This window comes from Rhea pennata, chromosome 16 (assembly GCF_028389875.1).
Source record: "Rhea pennata isolate bPtePen1 chromosome 16, bPtePen1.pri, whole genome shotgun sequence".
NCBI classification, from domain to species: Eukaryota; Metazoa; Chordata; class Aves; order Rheiformes; family Rheidae; genus Rhea; species Rhea pennata.
In genome coordinates this window covers 9,306,307-9,333,972 of record NC_084678.1, presented here as the reverse complement: position 1 = coordinate 9,333,972, position 27,666 = coordinate 9,306,307, and the positions used below count along the sequence as shown (strand labels likewise).

Genomic DNA, 27,666 nt, shown 5'->3' with positions numbered 1-27,666 from the left:
ACAGCTCTGACTCCCCCTCTGCCCGTCCCATTACCCTGCCCGCTCACCTGCTTAGGAAATGATGGAAAGGATTCATGTCTGAAACACCGTGAAGGGCAAGGCCCACCCCCCAAGTCTCCATCTTCTTTCCTGGCCAACACAAAATGATTATTCAAGCCTGCGTTTCCAGTGAATTGTTTTGGTATCAGGTTCTTTAAGCATAGTATCCTCCAAGCTATTTTCTCCCTTGAGCCCTGGATCCATGTACTCTGTCACTTTATTTTGCTTCTCCCAGCGTGATCATTGATGAGAGCAATTGGCAGTATATGCTGCTTTATTCAGTGGGAACAAACTATACCTATAACAGAGAAAAGTATTCCCCTGTCCCCTTTAACGAGATCGAGCAATATGCTTCCAAATCTCTGCACACATGTACTGTCATTGATTCATGTTTCTGTGGGCAGCGCTGTCATTTGCATACAAACAACCGTGCTTCTTTCAGGCTTTGCTACCCCCTCAGGCAGCAACTGGGCTTCGTGTTCATGCTATGGAACATGGTCCCAATCTGTATCTGTCACTGTTACTTAATAAAAAAGCTCAACATTGCTTCTCTTGCAGGCTTCCCTAATACTTCAATTTTAATTTGTGTATTGCTTACTGATTTTTTTGTGTAGGCTGTGATAAAGAAATATTAAATATTCAGAGCAGCTCCCTAGCCAGTGATGTTAACACACTTCGCAAACTTTGAAGTTATGTTTCACAACACCCTTGCAGTCCTCTTTCTGCTGGGAGGGAAACTGAGACAACTAGAGGTGAGAATCCTGATGATGGAAGCAAATCTGCTGTGTCCCTCTTTGCTGCCAGCACAGGGACACGGGGCTTTGTCCAGTGCAGTCTGGTTAACGTTGCTGGGTGCCAGGCCAGGGGCTGGCCTAAGTGACCAAGTGCATCAATCAAAAGATCAAGTAAGTCTAGTTGTAGGGATTTAAGGCAATACCATCCAAGACTATCTGCTCTGCAGCTCTGCCAAACATGACTGTCACTGCAGCAGAGACTGCAGGAAGCAACATATTCCTGTATGTCAGCCACTTTGGTGCAAAGCCTAGCATTTCACTATAAGCCTTTCTTTAGCTAAAACACTGGAATTTGCAATGAAATGGTTCAAGTGTGATATAATTTTTTTCTCTTGGCTTTGTGGTGAGAGTCTTCTCCTCTGAGAGATTTCTGCAAGACTTTATTCCTAAACGTCACTGAAATGGAAATGAAATGATTCATAGAACACTTAAATGTGCCCCTGCTATAGTGGTATGTGCAAATGATGTATATGTGCAGTTATCACTCCTGACCTCAATGATCAGTGTATTAAAAAGATGTTAATGTTCAAACTGAAGAGTTTTGTGCTGAAAGGGAGGATGTGAAGAATAATATTTTTGAGTACTGCCTGAGTTTCTAATGTTCCTGGATATTAGTAGATATAATTATACTTAAAGAGGGAGAGGTGAAACAGGCAGAGATACTGAGTGTTTTCCCACGGTCATATCGGCACACTGATACAGTAAGATGTGAGCTCATGAATTCCTGACTCTCCAGCGCACAGTGATTCATTCAAAGCCAGTGTTTCTATTTTTTTGCAATAACCGCTGTGTTTTAGCTTGATTTGTTAATTAGGTGTTTGGAGACTAATGATGTAGAAACAAGCACACAGAGGCATGTTCCCACTTCATTCTTCAGATGTCTCTGAAAGACGACAGGCACTCTAGGAGTTAATTTCAAGACCTCTTGCACATGTCTTTGTCTTTTGACAGTTTTCTAATAGAAATCTTTCCCTTTTTAAAACCGGAATGTTTGATTAGGTGAGTTGTATGATTTTGTGAGTTCAGGGGATAGAGTATGCCTTTCACTGCCTGTAAAGGTCACTCATGTAACTAGGAATAGCTCTTTGTAAGTAATATTATCTGCAAACAATACAAGATTCATGGACATTTGCCTGAATGATTAGCTGTGTTCATACTGTATTCAATATTTCCATGGCCAAAGACCTTTAAAGTTGATATAGCCATATTTGATTTCATAAAAAGGGAAAGAAACACCACAGCCTAACAATGAAGGCAGAAAACTGGGATTCAAGACACCTGCGTTCTTCTACCCACTCCCTCTTGACTAGTGCAGAGTCTGTACTTCGTCAGCATTGCCCCCATCATGCTGTGTCCCAGGACATGCTAGCAGCCGTGTGTAGCCAGCCTTGCCTGCCCTCTTGTAAAACCTTCTGCCCTTTGGTAAAATCTTCTCCAGAAATGGGATGGGATGATTTCTACTTTGGAGGGACGTTACTTGTATTGCTCGGTGTGAAGGGATGAGAATTATTTTGTCATTTATAGAATATTCAAAGATGACTAATGTGGTCAAAGATACTTATGACAGATATGCCATGGTTCATGAGCTTTAACTGATCATCTTTATGCAGCAGCACCATTCTCTATACCTGTATCCTGTATATATACATACATAATAGAATACACATATTTTATATGCAGAAATCCTGAGTTTCTAGACAAGAAAACAGTTCTTAGTGTTGTGATAACTGTGCCTCATACCTCATCTTCTTGAGAAGATGTGCAAACAGCTGTACAGCTTCTTTCCTGTATGCTGTCCCGTTTGGACAGATCAGAAACTTAGCAGATTATTCTGTAAATAGTTTTGCACATAGGTTTAAGTAACAACAGAAAGCAAGGTATTTGCCTAAAGTTAACAAAACAACAATAAATTTAATATACAGATTGGAAATGCAGGTACATCCTGAGACTTGAGGAAGCAAGCAGAATTTCTGTATTTTCACTTCTCTCACCAGCTGCATAATTACAGCTCTACTGCTAAGGGCATAAAGGTGATTTGTGCCAGGCAGTTGGCACAGGCTCCAATGACCCTGCAGGTTTCTCAGGCAGCCAGAGCAACTAGCTCTCAGCACTCAGTTCAGGGGCCAAGCAGATCATCAGTGTTGAATCATGTCCCCTTACTAATCACTAATGAGCCCCTTACAAAATTCCTCAGATGTGGGGAAATCCATGGGTTCCAAAATAATCTCGGCCTAATGACTGGCTGCAACAACATACCGTCCATTCTGCCTCTTAGTCAATCAGTGTTTTTAACAATGACTAAAGCACTCACGGAGGAGTACTGGATAACCTCATCTAATTCAAAAATAAAACATTTGTACCACCGAAGCACTGAAATCCAATAAATTCATACATTACTTCCCAGGCATAGCGCTGTAAAAACCATAAGTGGAAATCTGAACTCTGTCACCCCTTCCCTTCTTAAAAATAAAATAGACACATGGAAAGAACCAATAACAGTTTGGGAAGGTAGGAGGTCTGTGTAATAAAACTGGCACTTGCTGCCTCAGAGATGGATCTGTAACGCAGAGAAACGTAATAGCGTTTTTATAGAGCTGGAGCAGCTTGCGGACGTGTAGCACATCCACAGAGCTTTCTGTTCAGAGGCAGAAGCCAAAACCTGCCCCAGTCATTAGAGCAACCATCATGGACTGAAAGGGCTGTTTAATTCACTCTCTGAGCAGCAGAGCCCATAAAGGAACCTGTTTGGGAATGGCTTGCTCTAAAAGCTGCTGTCGCCAGGCTGCCAACACAACCATTTTATTACGGAGCAGAGAGGAGGAGAAAGGGTCAGCCTCCAAAAGCAGGTGCTTGCGCTCTCCAGCGGGATTGGTCCAGGGAACCCACACTGGCCTCTTGAGCCTTGTCCGAACTTCAGTCTGAGCTTCTCTCTAATGTGTTAGGGAAATGTTTTGGGGAATGATTTAATTAGATAAGCAACCTCAGCCACACTGTGGTACAGACCTGAGGGCTACTTGGTGGGGAAGATACCAGGTCAGGTCTGTCCCTGCGAAGATGTAGCAGTGCCCTAGTAAGCAGGCATGTCCTGCAGAGTAACAAGGGCCATATTTTGAGTCCCTTTAGCCAAAATGGATAGCAAATGATCCTGTTTTACTTTACACGCTTGGAAGAGGGAGACATGAATGAGGAGATGAAAATTCAAGCTTTAGTAGCAAGGTGCATATGCCATCTCCTTAGGACCTTTATTTACTTAGACCTGTCCATGGTCATGGCAGGTGGTTTGGACTTCTGTGTTATCGGGGAAGTTAACAGCTAATTAAAAATTCTTTAGTTAGACTAATACCAGATGTTTATTTTCACAAAATGCAATTTAAACATCTGTCCAATTGTCTTAGCAAAATCTAGTTTGGTAATGCAAAGTCCTACTGGTCTTCAGTTTGAGAAAATATACTCAAAAAAGTTTTGATTTTGGATCAAGTTTAGGTTAATATTTAAATTATTTTTTATCAGATTGGCAGAAATTTACTGTAACTCCAGAAGCACTCTTCTACCTCATAAACACAAGTAGTGTCTTTTTATATATAGCAGCAGCCTATGAAGATGGATGACAGCTCTCAGTTTGATTGTCAGTTATGTGTTTATACTCTGATAGATATTTTTTTCATGGTGATTTACTCTTCTTCATAAATAGATGTAGCAATTAGAATATCATATATTACACTGGCTTTTTTTCTGATGATTTTGTAGTTGGAGTGTCTCTCAGACACCTCTTCCACAGTAGAGCTAGAGTTAGAATTAACTCTCCATCACACCAACCTGTTTCTTTAATCTTTTTTCTCCTGAATTACTTTAATCTCCTGTCATTGAGGAACTTCCACTGTTTGAATAGGGTATATTGCCTATCCCCACTCAATTTCTGTCATTTTAGCTGTCAACTGATAGTTACGTCCTTACAGATACCAGCAGCAAACTTGCTATCTTTTAATGGACTGCAAAATCCCTCCTTCTTTGACTCAAAAACCAGATACTCTGCCACGTCCCTTTGATACTCCGAGGAATAATTTTTCAATAAATGCAAATGCCATCAATGCAAGTAATGGCCAGAGAAGGAAGAGGAGTACAGAATTGAGCACCCAGGAATACTGGCCATGGCTGCAAACCCTCTCATCAGTCTCTTGAAAACAGCTTCCTGTGCTTGGCATTTTAAAGCATATAATACAGTAAGGTCAAAAGTTCCCACCTAGAGATTGCCACTGGGGAAGTATTGACCAGAGTCGATATACAAGAGAGATGCATGGCTGTGTGTCTATTTTCCACGTGCTGTTATTATACAGGTAAGTTAACTGTAAACACACATCTCTATAATGAATGTTCATATGTCAGACTGTCCAGTTTGCATGGAAAGTGTTTGCACCTACAAATTAGTTGCACAATTATATGGTCATTTAAAGTATGCATCTATATGTTTACCACTTCTTGCATCTTCCAACTCAGGCACAGAGCCACAAGGAAAGAAGTCCAAGAGCAGACAAACTAGTGGTTCTTGAAGTCCCATCCCCTTCTCATCTCCAACACTATGAGTGCTGTGCTGCTAGCATTTTAATGTGATGCTCCCAGAGAAGGATCCTACACCTCGTGGTGAGCTGGTAGTTTTTAAAAGAGAGAAGGATACGAGTTTCAGATTGCTTCCCACCATCTGGACTCCAGAAATGCTAAGCTAAGGCTGGGCAAGGACACAGGGCTGCAAAGCACCTCTGATGGGTAACAGCTGGGCTGCAGTGTCGCCTCTTCACATGGTGTGAAAGTGATACCTGCATCCTCACAACACCAGCCTGCTGTGTGAGCAGCAGTGTGCTGAAGAAGCAGCAGCCTGTCCAGAGAAGGCTCAAAGTCTGATCAAGCAGCAGTGAATATAGTGTTTCATTGGTGCATCTGCAAAACAAGGAAACATTCGTAGCTTTGGTCACTATATACAGAGCTATTTGAAAGTTTTAGGAGGTGAACCATGTTGTTCTTTAGCTATAACACAATCTTTCGGGTTCCTCTAAACAGGAAAATGTGGCATGTGTGTAGATATGTGTACATATGCACTCACATGGGTGTACCACTTTTCTGGTGGCATACCACCAACTTCCCTTGGTTGGCGGAGAATGCACATACTCATTTCAAAGAACTGCAGTAATTTAGTTTTCATTTTTTTTTGTTTCCATTTCAAGTTTATTACAAGAAAAACAGCCCATAAGCTTTATTTTTTTCAAAAGCAAGATCTGGAGTGCTTGCTCCTAGGCCCAGAAGCCGGCTGTGTTAAACAGAACTCTTATATAAAAAAGTGCCCGTGATGCCTCTCTGGCTCACCAGTACCTTTGGACACAGGAGAGCCTTTGTCCTTGTGTTCACTGTCATTCCCCTCAGTTTTGCAATTCTGCTGCAAATTTTGCATTCATATACTCAAAACCACAGCTGTGTAATTACATGAAAAGGCTTGTTTGTCTTGATTAATAGAAAATTATATAAGCATATGGAAAGATTATCTTCTTGCAGGGGAGTTGTTTGTTCTTGATAGAAGAGAGGATTAAATTGGGATATAGGCAGTTAAACTTTGGTCTCTTTTTAAGATATAGCTGGAACTGAGGTCCTAGATCAACAGGATCTGCTATGCAAGGCCTTTTTAGTTGGTGCAAATGGGCTCAGATGGGTTAGGAGCAAAACTGAATATTTATAAACCCAAGATTTAATGAAAACAGAATAGGTCTCTTGGGAATGTGAGAAAGAAGAATAAAAAACCTTCTGCTTAACCTTCATCTGCAGCACATGGGGCAGAAAAAAAAATGAGACAGGACTACAGTCCCAATGCTGTGATTAACATTGGTATTGAAAGGGGAACAGATTTCTCTGAATTGCGTGGCTAATCATGGGCTGTAACCTGTTTGGCAAGTATTTTCCACTTTAAACTCTCCTGGCTGGCAACCAAAAATATTAATTTGGGGACAAGTTGCATTGTGTAGCTTTGACGTATCTCTTCTCATATTGTCTTTGTAATAGTTTCAGCATGTTGTGGTAATTTTCTGTGAACTGGCTATTGTTCCTTTGGAGGACTGATTGCTCAAATAGTCATTATTCCTTTCTTTTCTTTTTTGTGGGGAAAGGGCAAGGAGTAAGGAAGAGGAAGAGCAAAAAAAACAGAAAAGAAAAGCAAAATTTTATTCTTAAGGTAACAAAGGCTATATCTAGATCTCCAGGATTTACAACAAAGAATACATTTCAAGTCAATTTTAATTTCTAGGAATCAACCTGTTGGTTAAATCCCTAATCAAAAGTACTTCTTCAAAGATTTGTTCTGTGCTTCAACCCTTGCCATACAAAAGCAATGCTGAAGCAACGTACTAGGACTCCGTTTTTAAGCACAGCTCACTGCATGCTTAGGTTTTGGGAAAAAGATTGTTCCATGAACAGCAGATCTTATGAAGTCTAGTTTCCTGCAGATCTGGTTTTCTGTCTCGTCACTTCTATAACCCCTGGCTTCCTTCAGCTCTCTCAAGAAATCCCTTCCAGATGGGAAGGAAGGTGGCAAGCAGGGATGTATGTGGATGCCGGTGAGCCAGCTGCCTGCTGGGTTGTGTCTCAGCTCAGTTTTCTCATCTCCTCAGAGCAAGTTCCTTTGGCTGCCCCCCCTGCCTCTCTGCCCCAGACTTGTAGGAACTAAATTTTCTAAGACCTCAATCCCTTCTCCAAATTTGGGTGAGAATAGCTGATGAATTGAAGTGTTATCGGGGAGATGGGGTGTTGGGAAAAAGATGGTCCAGACAGGCTGCGATACGGGTCTGTTTCCCTAGGAAACTAAACTAAAAAAATCCAATTGGGCAAACATATGCACAATGTTTTGTAACTCTTTTGTAGTCCGTATGTACATCATGGTGTCGAGTAAAAGGTGCTGGTGCTCATACCTGAGCTTTTGACTCTGCTGACAATTCTGTTTCCTTTGGCCTCTCACTGAATTTTTTATTTCAGGTCCATCTCTGGTAAAATGGAGAAAGTGGGCATCTTCTCTGCTGGCTATCAGGCACTTTGGGTTAACTATAGACACGTGGCAAGAACTGTGCAACAGGGCCCCCGACTTGGCTGAGGCATTTGTGTTTCTGGAACACAAACAACCAATAACTTGCAGTTTGTAGTAATCTCAGTGTGTATCTATTTACATAGCTGTTTAGTCCGTAAATGTTTCTCACGAAGTCTCTTTCCAAAGTATGTTGACTACATAATGCAATTGCTATGCATTTCTCCAGCTTTGGGGTTCCTTTCCGGAGCAAATTTAAGCTCACAAATCCAAGCTAATCAGCAGTCCTGACAGTATTTGGAACTCTGAAAATGAGCATTAGATTTTTTGAAATTGTTCCCATTTCTAACTGGCAACCAAAGGAAAGCTCTTCATATAGAGAAAATGAACAAAATGTATGGTTAAGTGATGGTCGTGACTTGTGCTTTGCCAAGCAGAGACAGGTCAAATGATTTAGCTGGAAAGCAAAACCTAGCTCCAATTGGCAACAGGCTTGCCACAGCGATCCCCACCTCCTTGTCTTCACTGTCACTCCAAGTATGTCCTTGGAGTACCTTACAACGCAGAATGGGGTCGTGTTGGGTGGCCAGTCCATTCTTCAGGGAGAGGTGAGTGAATTGCCACTCTGCATCCCTTGGCAGGGATGCGAGGGGATGACCGTTGGGAGGGAAGAGAGAGCCTGGGGGTGCTGGGGCTGTGGGGTGCTACCTTGAACTAGCTTCTGCCTGCCTCATTTTCCCTTGCAACAAAAACAGCATCTTCAAAGCCAGCCAGTGAGGATATCTGACTGGGGAGGAGGAGAATGGGCTGAATATGTGGCTGGAGAGAAGGATATCCAGCACTAGGGTGCATGGGCTAAGGGAGCCTGAGCTGAGGGTGCAGGGGCAGAAAGGTGCCTAGGCAGGACGTGCCCGGGGAGGAGAGTGCCCCGGCAGGAGGGATGCATGGAAAGGAAGGAGAGCGTCTGGGCTGAGGGCGCACCAAGAGTAGGGTGCATGGGGAAGGGAGCGCCTGGGGTGAGAGTGCACTGGAGGAGGGTGCGCGGTAAGGAGGGTTCCAGGGCAGGAAGGTGCCCAGGAGGAGGGTGCACGAAGAGGAGGGCGCCTGGGAGGTGGGTGCTCGGGAAGGGAGGTGCCCGGGAGGAGGGTGCCCGGGAGGAGGGTGCCGGGCGCCCCAGCAGCGCAGGACAAGAGCAGGAGCAGCCGCCCGGGACGGCGGGACGGCGCCCCCGAGCCCAGCGGCGCGGGCAGGGCGCGGCCCCGGCGCTCCCGGCCCCGGCGCTCCCGGCCCCGGCCCGGCCCCGGCGGCGCGGCGCGGCGCGGCGCGGCGGCAGCAGCGGAGCTGTCCGCGGCCGCCGGTGCTGAGCCGCGGCCGCCGCGCTCCCGCGGGCGCGGCCCCTGCGCGGCCCCGCCGCAGCCCCGCGGAGCTGCCATGGGCGCCGCGGGAGCGCCGGGAAGTTTCTGGCGGCGCAGAGCGGAGCGGCCGGGCTGAGGGGCTGCGCCGGGCTCCCGCCGGGAAAGGTAAGGGGGGCCCGGCCGAGGGGGACGTGCTGCGCCGAGCGTCCCCGGCCCCGGGAGGGGACACACTGCCCCGCGCAGCCCTACCCCCGGGGGCGCACTGTCCCCAGCATCCCCGGCCCCGGGGGGGAGACCCTGCCCCGAGTGTCTCTAGCCCTGGGAGGGAGGGATTGCCCCCGAGCCTCTCCAGCCCAGGTCGCAAAGCGTAGCCCCACGTATCCCCAGCCCCAGTATGGGGTCACAGTCCTCCTGAGCAGCCCCAGCCCAGGGGATGGGGAGGGCACAGTCCCCATGAGCATCTCCAGGTCCAGGTGTGGGACCTACACTGCGTGTGCAGCGGTGTAAGATGCACTTTCCCCCGGAGGGGTGTTAGAGCACAACACTGGGGCAGTGTGTGCATTGGGGTGGGTATGGGGGACCAGCAGTCCCAGCTCTGGATACGTGTCCCTGTTCCTCATCCGGGCAACCGTGGGTACTGATACAAATGTTTATGTGATGCACCTCATGGAGAGCGTCAGGTGTGTGTATGTGTGCACTTGTGATGGGAAAAGTTGCTTGCAAGAGTCCTAGGTGGCTAACAGAGAGATGGAAAGAAGTCTTGTTTTGTATATAACATATGGGAACGGGCAGCCCCAATACAGGAAAACTCTGCAAAGTGCTTTAGGGGTGGGGGACTGAGGGCTGCCTTTCCTTATGCTCTGCAATCTGTCCTTCGGACACTGAGCAGTCACTCAGCTATGCTATTCTGCTCGCCTACGACTTTTCATGGTTCGCTTTATTCGTTAGGCAGGTGAACAGGCTTCCTGCTTGTCAGTGTCTAAGCTTCTCCGTGCTAGGAGTCACAGAAATCAATTCCTGGTATTTGCTATTGAAAGACACTGGAGGTCATTTGAGTTTCTAGGCTCATCAGATTTCCTCCTCCTCTCCAAAACAGACTGTGGGCTTGTAGCACATTGGCTGCAGAAAAGCAACTGTCAAAGTCTTTAGAGGAAAAGCACAAAACCCAACAATCGTACGCAATAAAATGTAAGCTTTTTCAGGTAGACAATAAGAATGCATCTGATCAAAGTGGTCCAGCTATGTCAGTCTCCTCCTACATGCACAGGTACAGACAGAGGATGTTGTTTCTCTCTAAACATAGGTTTAGGTTAGATTCTTCCTGGGAACACAAGGAAAGGCTCTGAGCATAGAATATGAGGGCTTCCTGGTAGTGTTCCTGTGGCAGCAGCTGCTTGGAAAACTTCATCTCATTTTGAAGTCTGATTAAATTGAGGGGAAAGGAGCTTTCACAGTCTGTCTCTTCTCAGAATAGAGTCTGAGCAATGTAGCTTAAATCGAATTCAACAGCAGCTTTGTATGCCCAAAGACTACGTGGCCAAGCAGTTTGATTTCAAAGGGCTGCTTTCTACTGATGAGACGTTCACATCTGAAGTCCCGCCCAGAAGAGGTAAAGAGCATTTAGTCTTGATGGAACACAGTCAAGTGTTCTGAATGTTTTTGAGATGGAACAAAACTTTAGCAGCCATTTCTGTCAGAAATGCCCGTGAATGTGTTTAGTACCTGCACTGATGGTTCTGCAGCTTGTAAGTCTCTCCTCTACACATTACAGCACAGATGAAGGGATGTGCAAGCTTCTCCCTCAACAGCATACTCACCTGAGAGAGTCCTTTGCACTGGTTTCCAGCAGACAAGGTGAACAGGAATAGGTCTGTAACCTTGGTAGGGCTTCTACAAAAAGCTGGTGATATACTGCCTTGTTTCAACAGAGACTGCACATCAAAGGGTCAAGACTCACATAAACACATCCTGGGGCCGTGTGTGAAAAGGTCCCACATAGGTGAGCTTGGACAAATGCAGCACCTTCTAATTTATCTGAAGAGGAAAGGCTTTACGAGCTCAAAACAAAAGCAACGTAAGAAAATTTTTGATATTTTTGCAATAGTTTTTGAACTGATTTTGGTTTCACTTGCCTGTGCACGCTGCATCCACCTAAGGTAAGTTTACAAGATGTACTTTATGGTTTGCTTTCAGACGTAAAAATAGTAGGTCTCCATATTTCTGTAAAACTGATTTATAGTCCTTGTGTCAATGACATCAGCATATCTATCAGCGCAAGAGATGCATTTTTATCATTTTCTCCATTACAATAAGAGATGTGTGTTTTACAAATAACTCAGGCACAACCATAAAAATAAGGCCTATACCAAGTGATATATCAGAAATATAAGTTCATCTCCTCCAGATTGCCATTACTTTTTGCCAGCTTGATTTCACAGGACACCTGTAGCTGCCCTGATATATTATAGGATGGAGACCTGCCAGGAATCTGAGGGAAATAAAGTCCTGTAGGGTTTGCCAGTTCTCTCCTTCCTTTGCTTTTATGCATGCACACTGAGGAGCAAGAACAGTTAATTCCAGACTGTGCTGGGCCTTGTCTTGTCTTCTTGTCTCCAGCGCAGCTGTATGACTAGAGTTTCTCCTATGTCTCTTCCTTTCTTTGTAGACTCTATGTTCTTAATAAATAAATCTATGTTTCACTGAAGCACCTCAGATGTGCAGTGTGGTGTACTGTATTCAGCAAGTCTCCTTCCAAAGGCTCTTAAGGAAGAGTAAAATACGGCCCGGAGGAGAACTGTGCATTATTAGGATTTCAAAGATTGTTTGCTCAGCCCTAAAGAAAGGTTATTTCCAATTAGGTTAAAGAAGAATGTTATTCTTGGGGCCAAAGTCAATCAAGCTGGTGCAGGGAGCTATAAAACACCTGTCTCTCTACCATGGACACTCTTTGCTCTCCAAACAGCATGGGAGACTAAAGCAGATTTTTTCACTGGGCTGTGAAGTTCTTAGCACCCACGGAGCTCTCTGGAGGAGGTGAACCCAAAAGGCCCCTTCACCACAAATGTTACATCTTTGTCCCCACCTGTAGGGCAAGGGGGACTGCCAGGGTCCTAAACCTCAGCAACCTCCTCTCCTGCTAGATTCACTCTCTCTCTGCATCAACATTGCTCGCAGAGTGAATCTGGCTCCCGATCCCATTGCCAGGTGCCTGGATGTCACTCCTGAGAAACACTCTGGCATCTTCACTGGTGGAGATTTTACTGTTACGTGGTCTCATTACCAGGAACAGTCTGTTCCTTCCTTACTGCCTGTTGCTTATAGGGATATGGACATGGTCAGAAAGCCAAGCCAAGCCAAAGGCATTTGTGTGAACGAGTGCTGTAACTCAGAAAGCTGCTAACTGCCTGCTGCAGTGTGCATTTATCCCAAATGCATAGGCTCATATCTTCTTGCACTCGTTCCAAGTGTACCTGTGGGTGCTCTGCCCATTCTTTGTCTGTTCATGGTTAAGGTTAGAGTCACTTTCTGAAGAAATTCTGAGGAGAAACTTAGAAGCTGATGAATAGGTAGCAAAATCTGCTCTCTCCTTTCTGCATCCACACTGTGATACTGTGAGTCTGATACCTGGATATTTTTCTAAAAATTGAACCTCAGCATCAATTAAAATGCTTTGGTACAAAAGGAAAGGAGAGGTCAGCTCCTAAGGACATTCATCACAGACAGCACATTGAGATTGGATTTTTTTTTAGCTGCGAAATTAAATACTCTGAAGCAGCTTTTTCACCCTGACAATTATGAATATGCGTCACAGTGATGTCGTCACTCTGCCCTGCCAGGTCCTGCAGGTGCTGGTAAGGAGGAAGGCCAGTTTCTTCAAAAACCTTTTAGAGAGTGGTCTGGAAAAGGAGTAAGCAAGGCTCAACCCCTTTTTACTTCTTTGTGATGGAGAAACCTAATTAGAAAACTTTTCTGATGATCTGGGTGTAAAAAGCTTTGATTGTTGAGACTGAAAAGATCAGAAACTAATGAACCAGCATTGCGAGAATATGAAAGGATGAAAGATGAACCATTGGGGAGAGACTTTTTTGGTGCAAATTGCTAAAAACACTTGGGTTTTTTTAATGCATTTTAACAATTTCCGCAGTTTTCCATCAGTTCAGGTCCACTTGCCCCCTTCAGTCAAAATCTTAGATCCTCTAGTTGTCTTTCTTGCAGCCAGTTAATTGTCTTCCACTAAAGCCCAGGTTAGCTGTTTCTGCTTTTGCCTAAGGTAAAATGACTCACAAGATTTTAAATAAAACCTGAACACAAGCCCCATTTATTTTGCTATTCTTTGTGAGTCACAGCACAGCGTGATGGGGATTTGAGGCCAGGGCATGATTTGCATGGAGCGATTGGAGAAAGATGGGGAAATGTTTCCCTCTTTCCTGTTAGGGATTTCCAGGACTCATTTCCCATGAGTACAGATTGTCAGTGAAAATACCAAAGAAACAAAAATCTCCACCAAACTCTCAATAAGGGGAGAAATTTAGCTTGAAACCTGGATGTGAAAGCACTTGGAGTGTTTGAGTTCACAATGTCAATACCAGGTATGTAGGAACATCTATTTATTGAAATGGTTGATTTCTAAAGAGAGAAAACAATCCTCTCCTATCGCTGGAGCCCCCATGCTCCCCTCCCAAATGATTTGTTATTTCTCTGAAATGGAGCAGTGTGTCCTCAATGCCCAGCGCCTGGCTCGTGTTGAGGTGTGACCTTGAGGGAGAGCAGCAGCTCTGCTCCTTTCTGCAGCCTACCTGGGCAGAGGGAGTGCACTGAAGGCACGAGGCCCCTGGGCTACCTGCTTCCCCAAACAGGTGACAACAGTTTTCTTACTCTTCTAACATCCGCTAAGAGACAGACCCTGCAGACCTCGGTGAAGACAGACAGCCTAAAGATGCCCGGCATCACCTGGTTATTTTGAGATGCTTTTAATGTGGTCTAAGTGTAAAAAGATCAGGTGGCGAATGGATTTCCTGGTTACCTGTCTCAGGCTGAGGACTAGCATGCAGCTGCCTTCAGTTAATATTAGCTGAGATCATTTCCTAAACTTCTTTTTTTCCACTGAGCAGAGCTCAGAGTGGATCTTGCACATTGCTGTTCAGACTGCAACCCTGTGTGCCCTGGTAATTACGCTGTGTAGACAATTACCCAGGAATGGCCCGGGGGTTTCTGCTCTGCCCAGAACAGCTACAAAGCCCAAGTGAGTAGATGGAGGTCACAGTGACTTCTAATAACCTTCTCATGAACGGATTGTGCTGCTGTGGCAGTTCATTCCTCTGCTTCACAAACAGGCAGGAAAAGCCCAGGATGAACAGGGAGAGGGTCAGAGGAGGGTGGAGCAAACACCTTGTGAATTATATTTGCTCTAACACGAAAATCAACGAGAAAGCAGCCCAGGTAAGTGTGCAACTGCAAAGTGTGTGCTGGGAAGGAAAATTCCTCCTCCAAGTCAGATTGCTGCGCTGATACCAGCACTATATTGTTTAAAGTAGGAAGCTTCTCAGTAGAAAATATTAGTATTTTCTTACATGCTTTAGCAGACAATTTTTAACAGAGATGATTGAATTTTTAAGCCTAAATATCAAAACCACATATACATAAATACAAGTAACGATGTATGTGAGGTTGCTATATTGTATTTGTACATACTGGTAACAAGACAGGGGAGATGCTTGGTAAGTTCAAATGGGAAATATTGCTAATCTAATACTACATGTAGAAAAGACAGCTAATCTGTGTGGCTGACAGTCTGCCTGGACAATTATGTTGATTGGTACCTTCTCTCATATGTGTTTGCATATCAAACCCTGAGGACTAGCAGTATCTTCTGTGTTTGCTGTTAATAGCTGGGGTTTCATTTCTCCTTGAAGCACACACTGCTGTTAAATGAGCGCCTTGTTTTGCATAACAGAAGACTGGAAAAAATCCTTAAGATAATCAGCTGTGGTGGTCATTTCACTGAAATGAAAGATTGTGGCCAGGAAGCTCTTTTGTACTGGAAAACCCTGACAGAAGAGGTTAGATCATCTGGCTGTGCCTATTTGTCTTCACAATGTCTGTGCAGGCCTACAGACAGACTCCAGACCCAGGCAGGAGGGTGGGTCATTTCAAGATAGTGCAGTATCTCTTTCACATCAAGAAAAGCCAATAAATCAGTGGTGGAAAGAGGAAAATGTACAGGTTCCTTAGAGCCTCTTTGAATTTAGTAGGATGATGTAAATGAACCTTAATTTAAAATCACATTTGCATCAAGCTTCCTAACCAGTAACCTGGGCAAAATGCATCTCAAGGACGTGGGAGTTTGCCAGCAGCATGAAGGCTTTGGCTGTGTCTGCCACAGAGAGAGCGCCGAAGTCTGGCTTGCTGTTGCTCCGTCTGTGTTCAGCATGTAACACCTCTGTCTGTGTGGCCCATGCTGTCTGGACAGGCTGCATGGGCCAGCTCTGGTGTTCTCCACTTTTGCTCTTCATTAGGGGAGCAGGAATCACGAAGGGAGGCCAGAAGTTCAACACAGTGAAATGATAACCATGAATGACCATTTCAGCTCTCTTAAACTAAATTAACTTGCATCCTACCTGGCCTGGAGAGGCAACTCTGTCATACTCATGGTAGTCAGGCACTAGTCCAATGGGAATAATCTCATCATAAAAGCATTTAAATCCTTAACATCAGATGCTAGAAATAGTCCCACATGCTACTCCCCAGTGAACCTGTGGAGCTATAAATGTCCCATGGGCTGTGTGCCAAGCTAACCCAAGAAAGCCATGAAGCAGGCCAGAGAAACCCCTGTCCATCGACGTTTGGCTGCATAGACCAATAACACAGAGAATGAAAAACTATTGGCAGGATCTCTTGGCAATTTAACACCACTTAGTGCCTTAAAATCCATTTACACTCAAAGATAATTTACTTGTTACTTGAAGTAATTAGCTCCATCTGTCTGAATGCAGCTTTGGATGTGAGGGGGGCATTTTTGCCTAGGTACAGATAACAGTTTGTTGCTTTGTTTGTGAAATCCAGTGTCAGCGGTGCTCATGGAAAGAAACAGCCCCTCTCCCAGGGCTGTTAGCACATTAGATAGCTCCTAAGCAGTCTCAAGGCTGGATAGAAACGTGGCAGTTAAACGTCAGCTTGTGATCCAGTTGTGCTCTGTGCTAGAGGAGCAGTCTGAGCGAGCCGCGGGGCAGCAGCCGGGAGCACTGGGAATTCGTGCTTGAAGTCTCCATAGGGTTAGTGCACATCGGTCTTCTGTGCTGTTTTCTCCTGCCAAGTGCAATGAGATGTACATGGCATGTTGCCCCTTTCTTCTTCATTTACTGTCACTGTGATCCTGTCAGAATTTGAACCAATGACACTTGTCATTCCCAGCTCTTCTCCTCCAAGCAAGGTCTTCCAATACAAGCACTGGGCAGCAATCCCAAATGAACGGATGAGTTTCTGAGCTGTGCCATCATGTCCCTTCTGTTGTGCCAGGATGATCACTGGGGGAACTGTGCTGGGAATATTATCTTTATTCACCCCTTCCCCATAAGGCCAAATCAATTCCTATTTCCAGTTCCTGGCATGGCTCTATAAAAAGTAGGTAATATGGGGTAGGAATAAGCAGCCCCTAGGCTGGTGTTGCCTCTTCTCAGCATTAACAGTGCCCAGGCAGGCCCCAGCTACATCCCTCCTGCCAGAGCTGTGGTTTTATTGCTCTGCAGCAGGGTGGTGGTCTCGGTTCTTGCACAACGTGCAGGTAGGGACCTCAGTGAAAGAAGCAGGAGTAATGCATGCATTAAACGTCCTGGAAAGCAAGCTAACAGCTACTGAAATGTATAATCACGCCATTATTTTCTCTTGCCTCCTCTCCCTTTTCCTTCACCTGAACAAAATATTTTTCCATTTATTTGTTATCAGTGCAGGCAGCGAATACGCTGAAACGCATCTGCCGTTCTGCTCTACTACCCCCTATTAACTTTCTAAGCACTTGGGAACCTTTAGTTCAGCTGCATGAAATAACAGGGAAACTAATTAGGCTGATAAAACTCAATGTTTCGGTCAGGCACGCCAAGAAAGGGAATGACTTTTTTCTTCCTTTTCTTTTTTTCTTTTCTTTTTTTTTTTTTTTTCCTGTTATACACATGATCACTCTCAAGTTCTTCACTGCCTGCCCTGCCAGCAGCATGGATCAGAATTAGTTACAGTGCAAGAAGAAAGGTACCAGCCAGAAGCAGTGACAATTCCTTTCTTTCCCTGGCTCTGGTGTCTCCTAGGTCATAGTCTGATTTAAGCTCTGCTGTCTGCATGGCTCTTTTCTGCACATGCATGACGTCTCACAGCAGAGGCAATTACTCTTGGTCTTGATGGTACCTGAACTGGCCTCAGCCGTATCACAAGGACTGTCTGAATCAAATCTCTCTGCTGATGTGACTGTCACCAAACTCCTCATATCCATACAGTTTAAGTCACACTTAGCTCATCAAGCCAAGGTTTTCAGCAGTTCTTTATTATCTATTTGACTGATTAAACCCATCCGGGATGTCTTGGTGTCATTCAGTACATGCCAATGCAAGGAGGGGGATGAGGCATGCGAGGGAAGTGAGGGGCGAGCTGGGAGGAGGTGTGGGACTTTGACGAAAATGAAGCCTTCAGCTCCGAGCAGCCAGTCCCCACGCAGTGCCTGCTGCAGTCAGCATATGGCCAAGACCTGCAAAGAAAATTTACATCCAAAGGCTAATGCTAATCAGTATAATCTGTAATTAAAGAAGCAGTAATCAAGTGAGATTACCAGCCTGATCCTATTACCAGCCCCCTGCATCACCAGTTATTTTGCACTACACTCAGCATTAATTAACAGCCTGTAGTTGCAGGGCCTGGGTGGTTGCACACTGCTGGCTTCGTTCTAGCATGGTGCCAGGAGTGTTTCTGAGAGCAGTCCTCCCTGGCAACTGAGGGAGCCCAGTGCTCCTTGATTAGCCAAAATTCACGCTTGCTTGTATTTGTATCTTGCTTTGCAGATGGGAAATGCGTCCAACGCCTCAGTGTTCATCTCCACCTTATCAGAGAGAGAAGACCTGATTTTTGGCACACTCTATTTAGTCTTTGGTAAGGAAACACAGCCTGTTATACCTCCCTCTGTGCTGCGGGCAGCACCAGTGCCAACCTGTCAGAGATGTCAGACCTTTTGCAGTCACTGATGCTTCCACGGAAGTATTCGGTTGTTACTAGGTTAATTGTACCGGCCATTCCCACGTTAGCCCTCTCCACATTACCACAAAGGCTGATCTTGCCAAAGCTCGGTGACTACATTCCCCTCTCAAGGGACTGCATTACCATTCATAGTTGCAATATTTGGAAAGTTGAAGAACAACATTTGTTGAACCTGCTATAACTCTTACTGCAGCCACTTGATGTGAGACAGTCTGGGACTCTTTATTAGCATTACCAGTCTCATGGTTATTAAAGATGCTTTGAATGTCCTGCTGGTCCTTACTTCAGCAGAAGATGCAGGTGATTGTATTGTGATTTGAAGTTACTGGCATCTGAAAGCCAGCAGGAAAAATGAAGAGGTTAGGACACGGTCTGAGAAGGCCTAACCCCATTTCCTGTGGTCCAGAAGTAAACGATGGGCAGGGAGAAGCCTTCTGAGCCCCAAGTGATTGTCTCCCAAACGCCAGGGGAGTTTTTCAGCTTAGACTAGCAAGGAACAGAGGGGAACAAAAGCACTCACTGTCTCTTTGTACCAGTGCCAGGAAAGATCTCCTGGTATTGTAGCTGGATGGCTTCTTTGCTTTGCAATATGCAATGAGTAAGACCAGGGCAAATCATCACTATTTGCAGGGCCTGCTGCAGTCCTGCAGACAAGGGCACATACCCTTGAGCATGCAAGGACAAACAGATGAGAAGGAGCAGAACTGCGTGAGTACACAGATGACCACGCATATGAGTACCCCAAGGTGGACAATCATTCCCCTATGTACATGAGGAGCCCAAGGCATGCATTTACCAAGAGAGGGCTCACAGCTGCTGGGACTGCCAGTAGTCCTATAGATAATTAAAATTCCTAGGAGATAATAAAGCTATTAAAACATATGTAATACAGATGTGAAGAAGAAACCAGACTAGCTCTGTGGGAGAATTTCTCATGAGGCTGGGAACAAGGACAAACATCTCAATACTCTACCCTCTAGCAACTACAAAGCTTCCAAACCCGTGCATTTGGCCAGGTCCTGCGTGGGAGTCTTGTTTATGAAGGGAACTTTTGTGTTGCCCATTCAGCAGCTTTGGAATCTAATTGTTACCACAGTAATTTGTAGCCTAATACATTTAATATTTAGCTACATTTAATATGTAGCCTAATACATTAAGGAGAAACCCTAGTTCTACCTAACCTGTCCCATCAGCATCAAAGATTCTCCTTCTGAGGACACAGAAACCTCCTTTCAATGAAAGCACAATTATATTAGAAAAAGAGAGCGAGCCCTTTTTATACAATTTTAATCACTAGTGTTGTTTTAAACACATTAATAGCAAACAAAGAGCCTTCCTATGTTTAGTCTGGATTTTCCTTGATCTTCATAATGCCTTTCTTCTTGTTTATTTTTTTACCGTAATATTGGACAACACAGACTCACACTAGTGACATTGCCAGGAAGAAATTAAAAACACGAACAGGCCCAGCTCCTTGGCCTCACATCAGAGGAACAATGACACAAAACTCCCATTATTTATCTAGCTAGAAGGAAGCAGCCCCTTTGCCCCTTCCAGCTGGAAGAAGTGAGTCTGACCGGATCCTGCACCCAGAGTCGTTTTTAGCTTCGTCCCATCGCAACCCTCCTTCCAGATGCCTCTGCAGGACCTCCTCAGGGAGAGGAAGAGATCACATCCAATTTAAAGCAGCTCCAGATGTGCTCATACATCTGTGTAGGTCCCATGGGTTCCTTTAGCCCACTCCACAGTGTCAAAACTTGGAGCCCTTTCCACCCTCTGCAGACAGCACTGGTGTTTGCTCCTAGGACAGCTCAATGAGATCCTGGCTCCTGCTCTAGCTCTGGTTATTTGGCACCCCATGACTGCATTGCAAGGCAAGCTATGACTGTGGAAAGGAATTAGGGTGTCATGAGGAAAATGCCTGGTTATTTGCATATATCTATTGCTAGGTGTGTCACTACGAAGATCTGGGCTGGCAGACAAAGTCACCTTATTGGACAGCCAGCAAAGCCCCAGGACTATCTTCCTGGTTGCTTTTTTGCCATGTGTCCTCCAACCCATTGAAGAAGGTGTCATATGATAGGGGAGAGAAGCTTTGTTGATCACATCTGATCCTCATGTTTACAGGTGCCCCAGGAGCAAAATCCACTAACGCTCGAGGGTGTCATGGAACAGTCCTAGCTGTGTTTGTGGGTCTGGTCTCCCTCAGCTGTCCTCTGAGACTGTGTCTCAGCTCTGCAGCTTATCTTACTCTCCAGTCAGTGGGGAGATGGAGTATTTACTCCCAGGAGAACTGGGGAGAGGATGCCCTCTGCCCACTCCTCTTCCTCCAGCATGGCAGGGTGCGGGCAAATCATCACTATGCTGCCTCAAGAGCCAAGCTATTACATATGGGCACTGCTTCTCTCTGCCCTTTTTGCAGGCATTGTGTCACTCTCTGGAAATTCGCTGCTCCTGCTGGTGGCTTATCGGAAGAGGTCCATGCTGAAGCCTGCTGAATTCTTCATTGTGAACCTGGCCATCAGTGACCTGAGCATGACGGTGACCCTGTTCCCTTTGGCCACGTCATCCTTCTTTGCACACAGGTAGCTTGCAGAAAAGGCTCTGCACTAGCCAATGGCCCCAGATGTGTTTTACAAACCTTGTTTAGAAACGAGGAGTTTGCTGAGAGGGGTAAAGCTATCCAGGATAGGGCCGGATTTGTCCAGCCAAGGAATCAGTTTGGGTGGATGGTGGAGGGAAGGGCCATGTGTAACTGCACAGACTTTCATCCCACACCAGCATCAAAAGGGGCATGAGACCATCACAGTCTGAGATATGCTGCTGTCCCCAATAACAGCCTTCTCATCTCCTCTCTTCCTGAGAAGGCACAGGGCCAAGCTGGTGGGGCATGGTCCAGGGTACTTTGCTGCTCCTTGTCCCTCTGTCTCATCATTCAGCCTTGCTGCAGACAGCACGTCCTCTTCCTACTCAGGCTTAACCCTCCTGCCAGTGTCAGCAGTGAGGCTGGTGTTCTGGGCTTGACTCAGTGGAGGCAATGGGAAGAGCCACAGAGCTGATCCATTCCCAAGGTAAACTTGCAGCACGATGCTCTAGCGCTGGGTCCATGCAGGGTCTGGGCAGGGGCTAAGGCTCCTCGCCCTGCTGACACAAGCCCTTTCTATTACGTGCAGGGTCTGCCTTGGCACATAGTGTTGAAGGAGGCAGCGTGAAATTAGAAACCTGGAAGTCCAATGTCCCCTTCAAACCTTGGGAAAGTCAATTCCTTTCTCTGTGCTCATCTGTAAAATGGGTTTAGTGGTGGTTACCATTCTTGCTGAAGAGCTTTGCAGGCGAGCAGCAGGCCAGAAGTGCCAATTTCGGCTGTGGCTTCCTTGCAGCTGGCAAAAACAGCACAAAAATGCTGCGTAGCTGTTTCGGGTGGATTAGCCCTGGTGGGCAGAACATGGGGTTTTCCGAGCAGGAGCGCACAGCGTGGGCGCTGCGTGAGCGCGCGCCTGCACGATTCAGGGCTGCTCCCACCTTCAGGGGCTGCGTCTCGCGGTGGCTGCCACTGCGAGGCTCAGGGAACGGGTCGGGGCCGCAGCCACACGCCTGGCTCTTCGGAGGGGCAGGTGCCCGCTATTTCTGCAGCCCGCCGCGGAGGCAGAACAGCCTCCCCATGCACGGCCAGCTTTGCTTCCTGTGCGGGGCGGCAGCTGGAGCCCTGCGCTCACTGCAGCCAGGCAGCGGGTCTGAAAGCGGGCTGGGAAAAACCCCAGCATTTTTCTGAAGTAAGGATTGCAGACAAAATTATAGTGCAGCCGAGTGGCAGGGGATGTCAGCTAGCTGCTCAGGGCAGAGGGGAGCAGCTCGCTTTACCTGGCGGTTTTTCCCTTGCAGGTGGCTCTTTAACCACGCGGTGTGCACCATCTATGCCTTCTGCGGGGTGTTGTTTGGCCTCTGCAGCCTCACCAGCCTGACAGTGCTCAGCGCAGTTTGCTGCCTGAAGGTCTGTTACCCAGCATATGGTAGGTGGGGCGCCGTGGTAGCTGATCTACACTCACAGCCCTCTCTGTTAATATAACTCTTCTTCCTCCTCTTACAGGCCGGATCAGCCTCTCCTGGGAGAGCTTTACCCCAGGGCACCTTACTCCCAGTTAACTCACTGGTGCAGCAGACCTGGGAGACTTTTATCACTTGTATGATCCTGTCCCTCCATCGGCTTGAGGTTATGGAGACCCAGCTCAACTAAAGGAGTACCCTTGGCTCCTGTGCCCATGCCAGGGACACGGCGTGCATGTGAGGGCAGGGCACCACAGCAGCCGCTGCTTCCAGGGCTTGCTTCACGCTAGGGGTCAGAAGCATCATCCAGAACAGTGTCAGAGGGGTTGTTTTCCTCTGTAGAGAAGTCCGAGCTGCTGTATTACAGAGGATGATTTGAGCACAGCAAGGCAGATCACAGGGCTTTGAACATCCGTCTGCAGATGCGAGCTCAGACCAGAGCAAACTCTGCATTTGGGAAGCTGCATGGGAGCCTCCCACTTCCCATGCTCTGACAGTGCACGGAAATGCAGCCTGCCTTTGTCCCGTGTCCTGCTCTGGAAACGGTAATGCAGGAGCAGTGCTGCCCTTTAGGAGGAGAACTGTAGGCCAAATGTGTTTAATTCACTGAAATAACTAATACAGGAGGGCTTGGTTTGCAGTACTGTAGCTCACTTCTGTAGACTTACTTTCACCTGAACTTTATTTGCAGAGCTTGTGTGAGTGTTTGTGGCTCTAAGCTTGTGCACAGATGAGACCCATAGATGGAAACCTGCTGTTTGTACAGGGCATGCAGGCAGAGAGCATCTGAGAGAAGTGAGGGGGGCCAGAAATGTCCCTTACACTTTTAAAATTCCTCCTACCAGAGCTTCTTAATTTCCCCAGTTCAGCTGCTAAACCTCCATCCACCAGATATATCTTCAGAACAGACTTGGGCTTAGAGACCAAAAATAGAAATAAAACTGAAAACCATAGATCTTAATCTGATTTGCAGACCAACACTCCAAGATACATGCTCCTGTAAGCGCCTTCTCCTGTGGCTCACCTTGGGAGACCACAGATGAGCCTGTTGCTCACAGATGTTGGTAGAGCAGGACCTGGAGAAGCAAGACTGCAGCTGTTATTTGCCCAGCTCCCTCGAGGCTGAGTCCATCAGGTGGAGCAGGCGCATCATGGAGAACCCCCTTTCTGGGCGACCCAAAGCCCCATCAAGCCATTAGCCTCAAAATCCCTCCCCGCGAGGCCCTGTACGGCTTGCAGACCCGTGGCTGCTACCTGCTGCCAATGTGGCTTGTCTGCAAGGGCGACACTGGAAAAGAGTCACCTCAGTTACCTGCCAGCACACAGATCTCAGGAAATCACTAAAAAGGTAGAAGGAAAGATAAAAATTAAAGCTGTCTCTTCAAAAGCAGCTCAGGTGCCAATGGCTTTTCCCTGTGCGGTTTTCGCTCTCTAGATCAGTCTGGCACTTGGCAGCGTGGCACTTTGAGCCTGTCTCCCTGTAGCGCCCTTGTGTATTTTCTGTGTGGAAATGGCTAACCTCAACATATTTTTAATTGCTTCCTTTCAAAGAAAAACGTTAATCCTCCAGATGTCAGAAGATTTAGCACTTCACAGTGAGCCCTTAGAAGGCTGCAGGGGTTTTGCATTTGATGGCACATAGGACAAAAAGGGAAAAAAGACTCTTTGCAGCACGGCAAAGAAACCGCGCCGCGGGCAGCGACAGGCGGGGGAGGCTCCGCTGCCCTCCGAGGCTCTCGCGCCCCGGCATCCGCCGCCTCCCGCGGCGGTTCGGTCCACCAGCTGGCAGCGCCCGGGCCGGGCGGGCAGCCCCCGGGCCAGCTCTGCCCCTTGCTGCTGGCTCGCCCAGCCCTCCGCGGCGCGCGGCGGCTCGTGGGGCTGCGGGCCCCTTCTCCGCTCCCCTCCCAGGCCCCGGGGCTGCTGCGGCGCTGAGACCTTTGGGCAATTGCTCCAGAAGCCGAGAAAGGCTTCAGCGCCGATACCGGCGGGGGCTGCGCCACCCGAGGCGGATCTGCCCATTTCTCTCGGCTCCCCCGACTCCTCGGCTGGGCATCCACGCTCTCGCCAGCCCTCCCCTCCGCGCAAGGGCAGGGCACGCCAGGGAGCCCTCCCCGGCCGGAGCCGTCCTCACCTCCGTCGCTCTTTTGCAGGCAACAAGTTCTCTCCCTCGCACGCCGGCGTCCTGCTGCTGTGCGTCTGGGCCTACGCGCTCGCGTTTGCCGCTGCTCCGCTGGCCGAGTGGGGCAGCTATGGGCCGGAGCCCTACGGGACCGCCTGCTGCATCACGTGGAAGGCCTCCAGCAGAGAGGCCGTGCTTTACATCCTGACCCTCTTCATCTTCTGCTACCTCCTCCCCTGCCTCCTCATCCTCGTCTCCTACTCGCTGATCCTGTGGACAGTGAAGGGCTCCCGCAGAGCCGTGCGGCAGCACGTGTCCCCCCAGAGCAAGGCCGGCGGCGTGCACAGCCTCGTCGTGAAGGTAGGGGCCGGGCTCGCGGGCCCCCGGGCGCGGGGCAGGCCGGCGGCGGGGTGAAGCTGCGGGGCGAGGACGCTGCCCGAGGGCACGTGGGCTTTGCACGCCCGGCGCCCGAGCGTCCCTGCGGGACGCAAGGCGAGTTGAACGCTGGCATCAGTGTTTTCTTCCTAAAAGGGAGCCAGATCACAGGGTAAAAAGTTTCTCGTTAGGTGGGTGAGAAGGAAGCACTCCTGCCTGGGACTGCGTCCTCCCTTCCCCCGTTCCCTGGGCGCAGGCGTGAAAAGGAAGGAGAAGAGAAAGTTCATCTGGAGGCATGATTTGTTTTATGAATCCGAAGCTTAGCTTCTCCCGCACAGCCCTTGACAGCAGCGTAACGGACTGTTCCCAGCCCTGCCTGAGCCGGCCAGGAAATCTGTTCGCTGCTTATTATGCAGCCAGGGTGGCCGGGACACCTTTGCCTGCAGTTTCTGGAGGCGATCGTGATGATGTATCCAGCACTGGCTGGGGGTGGCGAGCCCCCCTGAGCTAAGGCTTTGCTGCCACAACAGGACCCCTTCTGCAAGTGCATGGTGCTTACTGCCCCAGATCAGTTTTCCAGGTGTTTGTATTGGTTTTGGTATAACATATTTCTCCTCATTCAAAGCTATCAGGTGGAGGAGTTTTCATTTTAAATTACACTGGAAAAGATCATAAGAAGAGCTTTCATGACTCATTGTTCTCCAGACTATGAGCTAATACTAAAATTTACCAAGGATGTGTCAAAAAAGTTGCTACTCTTAAAGAAAAAAAAAGAAAAGAAAGAAAACAACTTGCAAGCCTAGTCTTGAAGGAAACATCTGTGTCTGGCTAGAAGCCGGGGGTCTGAGCATAGTCCGTATCCCATGCCTTTTGCTCAGGCCAGGACACAGACTGCAAGACGAATTTTAGGTGATACCAAAAGGCTGCTGGAATCTGACATGGGGCTGGTGCCAAAAGCCGTTCGTAGCCAGGCATCCAGGTGTGTCGTTCTCCTCTGCCGCGGTGGGCTGAGGAGCTCCCGATAGGCCCGTCCCCTCCCGTGTTTCCCAGGCGAGACAGGGCATGATCTGACCGCAGGCGGACGTGCCTGCGCTGGCTGCCTTGCTGCTCTGACATCCGACACGACCGATCGCCTAGCGCAGCTGGTTAAACCCTGCAGCTTCCCACACACCCTCATCCCCTAGAACTAGTGCTGCACAGGAGGCGCTGGGGAAGAGCAGCGTCTGCCTGAGCTCACAGCCAAGGTGGCAGCGCTGGTGGGATCTCGCAGAAGGTGCAAAGCAGAAAGGGAACAGCATGGACATGCACACCCCAGCACCAAGAGGCAGCATGAATCCTTGTCAGAAACTCTCTCAGGAGTGCAAAGAAGTGTCCCAGCTGCAGGTGGGGAGCACTTCTCCCAAGCTGGGGATCATGCATGGTTTGCTGGAGGGGGAGAGCAGACAGGCATACTCTGGGATCTGGTTTGGGGGATGCAAACACACTGTCCAATTTGCTCTCCCCAGTTAGTATTTGCTCCAGTTTGATCCCAAGCCCTGAGCACCATGTGAGCAGGATGTACTATTTGGCTTTGCATTCAAAAGGCCTGAACATCAGTTGGCTCCTTCCCCTGGGGCTGGCTCTTCCGGGTCCCAGTGCAAATGGTAGCTGTTGTCTTCCTTGGGCTGGGTTTTGGGGATAGATCAGCATCCATGTGTGCTGCAGAAGGCTCGCAGCAACACTGTCACCTTCTTTTCCAGCTGAGCATTGCTGTGTGCCTGGGGTTTCTGGCTGCCTGGACCCCTTATGCCATCGTTGCCCTTTGGGCAGTCTTCGGAGATGCCAGCCAGGTGCCAGCTCTGGCCTTTGTGCTGTCGGCTGTCTTTGCCAAGTCCTCGACACTCTACAACCCCCTGGTGTATCTGCTGTTCAAGCCCAACTTCCAGAAGTTCCTTTCCAAAGACATCCTGCTCCTCCAGACCATCCGCACCATCCTCTGCTGCAGGTGCCCAAGCGTCTCACTGCAGTCCAGAGATGGCAGGACGTGCTTCTCTCCAGGCCTCGGCGACCACCATGGGGCCTGCAGAAACTGCCACGACACTTTTGAATGTTTCAGTAACTACCCCAAGTGCTACAAACTCTCCCAGACCCCTGACACTTCATCTAGGCCCGTTCCCCTGGCTATCCTAAGTGATGGGTCTGCTTGCCAGCCTGGCCTGAAGAGGACTGTGCAGGTCATGGTGCTCGTTACGAGGAAAAGGTCAGGCCTGGGTGCTGCAAATGTAGCAGGTGAAGTGCTGCCTTCAGAGATCATGAAAGACCTTCTCTGAGTGCTCAGAGAGCTCTGCAGTGCCTGGGCTCCAGGGCCTTCGGCACCTGGCTCTGTCTTAGCAGCATATTAGGAAAAAAAAATCATATGCAACATTTCTCTCATCTACGTATCTAATAGGTCCAAAGCATGTTCTGCAGATTAAGTGACATGAAAATTTAAGACCAACCCTAATCCCCCTTCTAGTTTGGCTCTTGCTATTTGGAGCCGATTATTTGCACTTGTGAAAAAATAGACCCCCAGTGCCTGAAAGCTGGCTAGGGTGCAATTCCAGGCTGCAGTTTCTGCTGCTGTTTGCTCTCAGGGCCCTTGGCCTTTTTTTCTTCCATCCTGGTGCTCTGATG

The 27,666-nt window shown here is 47.8% G+C and overlaps 1 protein-coding gene across 1 annotated transcript; it reads left to right on the top strand.

The window, feature by feature from the left end:
- Nucleotides 1-18,283: 18,283 nt before the first annotated feature.
- LOC134147941 (opsin-5-like) lies at nucleotides 18,284-27,323 on the top strand. The gene is made up of 5 exons (XM_062589540.1): nucleotides 18,284-18,371; nucleotides 20,899-21,061; nucleotides 22,359-22,486; nucleotides 24,671-24,999; nucleotides 26,754-27,323. Exons 1-5 carry the CDS (start codon nucleotides 18,284-18,286, stop codon nucleotides 27,321-27,323), a joined length of 1,278 nt encoding a protein of 425 aa, XP_062445524.1.
- Nucleotides 27,324-27,666: the final 343 nt, after the last annotated feature.

Excerpts from the sequence above, each read along its gene's own strand:
- LOC134147941 (XM_062589540.1), top strand. The coding sequence starts at position 18,284 with ATGGGAAATGCGTCCAACGCCTCAGTGTTCATCTCCACCTTATCAGAG. Across the intron at positions 22,487-24,670 it reads GGTCTGTTACCCAGCATATG|GCAACAAGTTCTCTCCCTCG; the intron begins GTAGGTGGGGCG and ends GCTCTTTTGCAG. Across the intron at positions 25,000-26,753 it reads TGCACAGCCTCGTCGTGAAG|CTGAGCATTGCTGTGTGCCT; the intron begins GTAGGGGCCGGG and ends CTTCTTTTCCAG.